This window comes from Callionymus lyra, chromosome 13 (assembly GCF_982586985.1).
Source record: "Callionymus lyra chromosome 13, fCalLyr1.hap1.1, whole genome shotgun sequence".
NCBI classification, from domain to species: domain Eukaryota; kingdom Metazoa; phylum Chordata; class Actinopteri; order Syngnathiformes; family Callionymidae; genus Callionymus; species Callionymus lyra.
In genome coordinates, this window is record NC_141830.1 from 1,190,688 (window position 1) to 1,199,538 (window position 8,851).

The window sequence follows — 8,851 nt, forward strand, 5'->3', positions numbered from 1 at the left end:
CGCACACAAAAACACAAACAAGGACACACACAAAAACACTGATAAAGACAAAGACGCACACAAAAACACGAACAAGGACACACACAAAAACACTGATAAAGACACAAAACAACAAATGAAGACGCACACAAAAACACAAACAAGGACACACACAAAAACACTGATAAAGACACAAAACAACAAATGAAGACACACAAAAACACACACAAAAACACTGATAAAGACACAAAACAAATGAAGACGCACAAAAACACAAACAAGGACACACACAAAAACACTGATAAAGACACAAAACAACAAATGAAGACACACACAAAAACACAAAAAAGGACACACAGAATCACTCACAAAAAAAAACACACATAAAACAGCGACAACACACACACAGGTCAAGAGGAAAGTGTTTAGAAGGTAAGTTTGCGCTGATGAAGTGTGACGTCATGACGAAACCTCTGAATGTGGTGAGATGGCGCCCCCTGCTGTCGTCACGTTGTTAAACTAAAATATGAAATCACTTCATGAAATAACGAAACACAAAGATAAACAACAAACACTATAAAGACACAAAACAACAAATGAAGACGCACAAAAACACGAACAAGGACACACACAAAAACACTGATAAAGACACAAAACAACAAATGAAGACACACAAAAACACAGATAGACACAAAACAACAAATGAAGACACACAAAAACACAGATAAAGACACAAAGCAACAAATGAAGACACACAAAAACACAAACAAGGACACACACAAAAACACTGATAAAGACACAAAGCAACAAATGAAGACACACAAAAACACAAACAAGGACACACACAAAAACACTGATAAAGACACAAAACAACAAATGAAGACACACAAAAACACAAACAAGGACACACACAAAAACACTGATAAAGACACAAAGCAACAAATGAAGACACACAAAAACACAAACAAGGACACACACAAAAACACAGATAGACAGAAAACAACAAATGAAGACACACAAAAACACAGATAGACACAAAACAACAAATGAAGACACACAAAAACACAGATAGACACAAAACAACAAATGAAGACACACAAAAACACTGATAAAGACACAAAACAACAAATGAAGACACACAAAAACACAGATAAAGACACAAAACAACAAATGAAGACGCACAAAAACACAAACAAGGACACACACAAAAACACTGATAAAGACACAAAGCAACAAATGAAGACTCACACAAAAACACGAACAAGGACACACACAAAAACACAGATAAAGACACACAAAAACACAGATAAAGACACAAAACAACAAATGAAGACGCACAAAAACACAAACAAGGACACACACAAAAACACTGATAAAGACACAAAGCAACAAATGAAGACGCACACAAAAACACGAACAAGGACACACACAAAAACACAGATAAAGACACACAAAAACACAGATAAAGACACAAAACAACAAATGAAGACGCACAAAAACACAAACAAGGACACACACAAAAACACTGATAAAGACACAAAACAACAAATGAAGACACACAAAAACACAAAAAAGGACACACACAAAAACACAAACAAGGACACACACAAAAACACTGATAAAGACACAAAGCAACAAATGAAGACACACAAAAACACAAACAAGGACACACACAAAAACACTGATAAAGACACAAAACAACAAATGAAGACGCACAAAAACACAAACAAGGACACACACAAAAACACTGATAAAGACACAAAACAACAAATGAAGACACACAAAAACACAGATAAAGACACAAAACAACAAATGAAGACGCACAAAAACACAAACAAGGACACACACAAAAACACTGATAAAGACACAAAACAACAAATGAAGACGCACACAAAAACACGAACAAGGACACACACAAAAACACAGATAAAGACACACAAAAACACAGATAAAGACACAAAACAGCAAATGAAGACGCACAAAAACACAAACAAGGACACACACAAAAACACTGATATAGACACAAAACAACAAATGAAGACACACAAAAACACAAAAAAGGACACACACAAAAACACAAACAAGGACACACACAAAAACACTGATATAGACACAAAACAACAAATGAAGACACACAAAAACACAGATAAAGACACAAAACAACAAATGAAGACACACAAAAACACAGATAAAGACACAAAACAACAAATGAAGACGCACACAAAAACACAAACAAGGACACACACAAAAACACTGATAAAGACACAAAGCAACAAATGAAGACACACAAAAACACAAACAAGGACACACAGAATCACTCACAAAAAAACACAAACACACATAAAACAGCGACAACACACACACACAGGTCAAGAGGAAAGTGTTTAGAAAGTAAGTTTGCGCTGATGAAGTGTGACGTCATGACGAAACCTCTGAATGTGGTGAGATGGCGCCCCCTGCTGTCGTCACGTTAAACTAAAATATGAAATCACTTCATGAAATAACGAAACACAAAGATAAACAACAAACACTATAAAGACACAAAACAACAAATGAAGACGCACACAAAAACACGAACAAGGACACACACAAAAACACTGATTAAGACACAAAACAACAAATGAAGACACACAAAAACACAAACAAGGACACACACAAAAACACTGATAAAGACGCAAAACAACAAATGAAGACACACAAACAAGGACACACACAAAAACACTGATAAAGACACAAAACAACAAATGAAGACACACAAAAACACAAACAAGGACACACACAAAAACACTGATAAAGACACAAAACAACAAATGAAGACACACAAACAAGGACACACACAAAAACACTGATAAAGACGCAAAACAACAAATGAAGACACACAAAAACACTGATAAAGACACAAAACAACAAATGAAGACACACAAACAAGGACACACACAAAAACACTGATAAAGACGCAAAACAACAAATGAAGACGCACAAAAACACAAACAAGGACACACACAAAAACACTGATAAAGACGCAAAACAACAAAAGACACACAAAAACACAAACAAGGACACACACAAAAACACTGATAAAGACGCAAAACAACAAATGAAGACACACAAACAAGGACACACACAAAAACACTGATAAAGACACAAAACAACAAATGAAGACACACAAACAAGGACACACACAAAAACACTGATAAAGACACAAAGCAACAAATGAAGACACACAAAAACACAAACAAGGATACACACAAAAACCCTGATAAAGACACAAAACAACAAATGAAGACGCACACAAAAACACAAACAAGGACACACAGAATCACTCACAAAAAAACACAAACACACATAAAACAGCGACAACACACACACACAGGTCAAGAGGAAAGTGTTTAGAAGGTAAGTTTGCGCTGATGAAGTGTGACGTCATGACGAAACCTCTGAATGTGGTGAGATGGCGCCCCCTGCTGTCGTCACGTTAAACTAAAATATGAAATCACTTCATGAAATAACGAAACACAAAGATAAACAACAAACACTGATAAAGACACAAAACAACAAATAAAGACGCACACAAAAACACGAACAAGGACACACACAAAAACACTGATAAAGACACAAAACAACAAATGAAGACACACAAAAACACAAACAAGGACACACACAAAAACATGTGATAAAGACACAAAACAACAAATGAAGACACACAAAAACACAAACAAGGACACACACAAAAACATGTGATAAAGACACAAAACAACAAATGAAGACACACAAAAACACAAACAAGGACACACACAAAAACATGTGATAAAGACACAAAACAACAAATGAAGACACACAAAAACACAAACAAGGACACACACAAAAACACTGATAAAGACACAAAACAACAAATGAAGACACACAAAAACACAAACAAGGACACACACAAAAACATGTGATAAAGACACAAAACAACAAATGAAGACACACAAAAACACAAACAAGGACACACACAAAAACATGTGATAAAGACACAAAACAACAAATGAAGACGCACACAAAAACACTGATAAAGACACAAAACAACAAATGAAGACGCACACAAAAACACGAACAAGGACACACAAAAAAACTGATAAAGACACAAAACAACAAATGAAGACACACAAAAACACAAACAAGGACACACACAAAAACACTGATAAAGACACAAAACAACAAATGAAGACACACAAACAAGGACACACACAAAAACACTGATAAAGACACAAAGCAACAAATGAAGACACACAAAAACACAAACAAGGACACACAGAATCACTCACAAAAAACCACAAACACACATAAAACAGTGACAACACACACACACAGGTCAAGAGGAAAGTGTTTAGAAGGTAAGTTTGCGCTGATGAAGTGTGACGTCATGACGAAACCTCTGAATGTGGTGAGATGGCGCCCCCTGCTGTCGTCACGTTAAACTAAAATATGAAATCACTTCATGAAAGAACGAAACACTATAAAGACACTCGTTTATTTAATAAATAACCGATGACATCACGGCGCCATGACATCACAGCTCCTCGGCGAGACGGTCGGTGTGAGGGCGGCGAGGGAGAAGGCGAGGTCACATGACGACCTGAGGAGCCGCTCGTGGGGGTCATCGGAACCCCGACTGTTCGGCGCCACTTCCTGTTCCGCCCGTGGAGGGGGCGGGGCTAAGGCCGCTCGTGTCGGTCGACGCAGGAAGTCGTCACATCCAGAGCCGCCCCCCCTTCAGAATCCTCCTCCGTGATTGGACGGTCAGGAGCACTCGCGACCCGCCTTACGGTCCATCTTGACCATCTTCAGAACCGCCTCCTCGCGGCCGCGGCGCTGGTGGTCGAACACGCAGTCGTGCTGCTCCGGCAGACGGTGCTTCGGGCAGAACACGTGGCCTGGAGGCAGCGGCTGAGGTCAGTGGCCGGGGTCGGGGGTCAGAGGTCAGAGGGTCACTCACCGCAGCGACACGAGCCCAGTTCCTGCTGGACCAGCACCAGCCGGGTCTGGCAGCGGAAGCAGCGCCGGCGGTTCTTCTGCTTCGGCCGCGACTCCTCGACGCCTCCTGCTGGCTCCTCTGTGCACTGCAGCTTCAGAGGAGGCGTCTCACCCTCCAGGTCTGAGGGAGAGACAGAGGCTGGTGAGACAGACAGACAGACAGACAGACAGACAGACAGACAGACAGACAGACGTACCAAACTCTCCAGGTCTCTTGTTTGACGTGCAGGCTGAGAGGTGAGACAAGTCTGTTGGAGATGAGCCTGCAGCAGACAGACAGGTGAGAGAGACAGACAGGTGTGAGAGACACAGAAAGGTGAGGGAGACAGACAGGTGAGGGAGACAGACAGGTGAGAGACAGACAGGTGAGGGAGACAGACAGGTGAGAGAGACAGACAGGTGAGAGAGACAGACAGGTGAGGGAGACAGACAGGTATGGGAGACAGACAGGTGAGAGAGACAGACAGGTGAGAGAGACAGACAGGTGAGGGAGACAGACAGGTATGGGAGACAGACAGGTGAGGGAGACAGACAGGTGAGAGACAGACAGGTGAGAGACAGACAGGTGAGGGAGACAGACAGGTGAGAGAGACAGACAGGTGAGAGAGACAGACAGGTGAGGGAGACAGACAGGTATGGGAGACAGACAGGTGAGAGAGACAGACAGGTGAGAGAGACAGACAGGTGAGAGACAGACAGGTGAGAGAGACAGACAGGTGAGAGAGACAGACAGGTGAGAGAGACAGACAGGTGAGAGACAGACAGGTGAGGGAGACAGACAGGTGAGAGACAGACAGGTGAGGGAGACAGACAGGTGAGGGAGACAGACAGGTGAGGGAGACAGACAGGTGAGAGAGACAGACAGGTGAGGGAGACAGACAGGTGAGAGAGACAGACAGGTGAGAGAGACAGACAGGTGAGAGAGACAGACAGGTATGGGAGACAGACAGGTGAGAGAGACAGACAGGTGATAGAGACAGACAGGTGAGAGAGACAGACAGGTGATAGAGACAGACAGGTGAGAGAGACAGACAGGTGAGGGAGACAGACAGGTGAGGGAGACAGACAGGTGAGAGAGACAGACAGGTGAGAGACAGACAGGTGAGCGAGACAGACAGGTGAGGGAGACAGACAGGTGTGGGAGACAGACAGGTGAGGGAGACAGACAGGTGAGGGAGACAGACAGGTGAGAGAGACAGACAGGTGAGAGAGACAGACAGGTGAGGGAGACAGACAGGTGAGGGAGACAGACAGGTGAGAGAGACAGACAGGTGAGAGAGACAGACAGGTGAGGGAGACAGACAGGTGAGGGAGACAGACAGGTGAGGGAGACAGACAGGTGAGGGAGACAGACAGGTGAGAGAGACAGACAGGTGAGGGAGACAGACAGGTGTGGGAGACAGACAGGTGAGAGAGACAGACAGGTGAGGGAGACAGACAGGTGTGGGAGACAGACAGGTGTGGGAGACAGACAGGTGAGAGAGACAGACAGGTGAGGGAGACAGACAGGTGTGGGAGACAGACAGGTGAGAGAGACAGACAGGTGAGGGAGACAGACAGGTGTGGGAGACAGACAGGTGAGAGAGACAGACAGGTGTGGGAGACAGACAGGTGTGGGAGACAGACAGGTGTGGGAGACAGACAGGTGAGAGAGACAGACAGGTGAGGGAGACAGACAGGTGTGGGAGACAGACAGGTGAGAGACAGACAGGTGAGGGAGACAGACAGGTGAGGGAGACAGACAGGTGAGGGAGACAGACAGGTGAGAGAGACAGACAGGTGAGAGAGACAGACAGGTGAGAGAGACAGACAGGTGTGTGAGACAGACAGGTAAGGGAGACAGACAGGTGAGAGAGACAGACAGGTGAGAGAGACAGACAGGTGAGAGAGACAGACAGGTGTGGCTGTGTTGGACTCTCAGAGGTCAGAGGTCGTCTCACCTTCTCTTGACGTCACTAATGAAGGTTCTTGTGGTTCATCGTTGATCTGTTGCTTCTGGACGTCTGTGGATCAGAAGAAGAGTCACTGAAGGAGTCATGACTCGTGACTCAGAAGTGACTCAGAAGTGACTCAGAAGTGACTCAGAAGTGACTCAGAAGTGACTCGTGACTCACCAGTGTAACACTGTGAGCAGAGGTTCCTGGTGTCACTGGAGCTGCAGAAGAAAAAGATTCAACAACATATTAGATGTGTGTGTTGATCTGTGTGTTGATGTGTGTGTTCATCTGTGTGTATATGTGTGTTTTCATGTGTGTGTTGATGTGTGTGTTAATGTGTGTTTTCATGTGTGTGTGTTCATGTGTGTGTATATGTGTGTGTTGATGTGTGTGTTCATCTGTGTGTATATGTGTGTTTTCATGTGTGTGTTCATGTGTGTGTTCATGTGTGTGTTAATGTGTGTGTTCATGTGTGTGTTCATGTGTGTGTTCATGTGTGTGTTAATGTGTGTGTTCATGTGTGTGTATATGTGTGTGTTCATGTGTGTGTTAATGTGTGTGTTCATGTGTGTGTATATGTGTGTGTTCATGTGTGTGTATATGTGTGTGTTCATGTGTGTGTATATGTGTGTGTTCATGTGTGTGTATATGTGTGTGTTCATGTGTGTGTATATGTGTGTGTTCATGTGTGTGTATATGTGTGTGTTCATGTGTGTGTTCATGTGTGTGTTCATGTGTGTGTATATGTGTGTGTTCATGTGTGTGTTAATGTGTGTGTTCATGTGTGTGTTAATGTGTGTGTTAATGTGTGTGTTCATGTGTGTGTTAATGTGTGTGTTCATGTGTGTGTTCAACTGTGACATCATCAGTGCCGTCGTCAGTGACGTCATCGGTGCTGAATGTAGGACTTCTTAATGTTCGCTCCATTACTAATAAATCCTTTTCTCTGAATGATCCGTTCACAAGAGTTCGTTTGGATTTATTATGTCTTTCTGAGACTTGGCAGAGAGAGGAAGAGTTTATTCATCTGAACCAACTCTGTCCAGTAGGGAGCGCTGTCCTGGGGAAGCCTCGCCTCTCTGGTCGTGGAGGAGGTCTTGCTACAGGTTTTAGGGAGAGTTGTTCTTGCAAAGTGATTCAAACACAGGAATTCACTTCTTTCGAGTCTCAGATGATCTTGGTTCTACAAGACCTTTCTATTGTGTGTCAATCTACCGCCTGGTCCTTCAGTGTTCTTGAAAGACTTCAGTGACTTTTTATCTTCCATTATTCAAATGAGATGTTTGAGGACCTGAGATGTTCCTGAGATGTTGGAGGACCTGAGATGTTCCTGAGATGTCCCCCCCCCTCGGCCTGCAGCAGCAGCAACAACAACAACAAAGACCCCTGAACCCCCGGCGGGCGAGTCTTACCCCCAGAACCCGCACTGGCAGCGGGGCGGCAGGCTCGGAGTCTTGCTGCGCTCGCTCGTGTCTCCCATGACTTCACAAAGGTCCGCGTCCTGCTCGCTCTCCGGGGACGAACCGGCGACCCGGGTGTGACCAGGAGGTGACCCGGAGGTGACCCGGGTGTGACCAGAGAGACACCAGACCAGCAGGTTCTAGACTGAAGCTCTGGACCCGCTGAGGCGACGAACAACAACGAGTCCCTGGAACACGAGATCAGCTGGACGGACGAGACCACTTTTTTTGGGGGGGGGGGGGTTGGACCGGTTCATTGACGATTAAAACGATCCGCGATAAACCGTAAATATCGCCCAGAAAACTAGTGAAAGAAACACGTGACCAGGTTTAGATCAGCGTTATCAGTGTTATCAGTGTCATCTGTGACCCCCCGAGCTAGAATGGAACAGTCCGGAAACACGTCACTTCAGATCGTTTTCAATATAAAAGTACATCAATAAATAGATCGAACTTTAT

General features: G+C 44.0%; 1 protein-coding gene across 1 annotated transcript; it reads right to left on the reverse strand.

Annotated features, from left to right (window-relative positions):
• Nucleotides 1-4,484: 4,484 nt before the first annotated feature.
• LOC148066933 (AN1-type zinc finger protein 3-like) lies at nucleotides 4,485-8,723 on the reverse strand. The gene is made up of 6 exons (XM_087805868.1): nucleotides 8,345-8,723; nucleotides 7,110-7,150; nucleotides 6,936-6,998; nucleotides 5,193-5,258; nucleotides 4,958-5,116; nucleotides 4,485-4,895 (listed from the first exon to the last, which is right to left on the reverse strand). Exons 1-6 carry the CDS (start codon nucleotides 8,410-8,412, stop codon nucleotides 4,762-4,764), a joined length of 531 nt encoding a protein of 176 aa, XP_087661994.1. The 5' UTR covers nucleotides 8,413-8,723; the 3' UTR covers nucleotides 4,485-4,761.
• Between the last annotated feature and the right edge of the window lie 128 nt (nucleotides 8,724-8,851).

Coding starts and splice junctions, on each gene's coding strand:
- LOC148066933 (XM_087805868.1), bottom strand. CDS start 8,412: ATGGGAGACACGAGCGAGCGCAGCAAGACTCCGAGCCTGCCGCCCCGC. Junction 5,117..5,192: donor CAAGAGACCTGGAGAGTTTG/GTACGTCTGTCT, acceptor TCTCTCCCTCAG/ACCTGGAGGGTGAGACGCCT. Junction 4,896..4,957: donor ACTGGGCTCGTGTCGCTGCG/GTGAGTGACCCT, acceptor CGCTGCCTCCAG/GCCACGTGTTCTGCCCGAAG.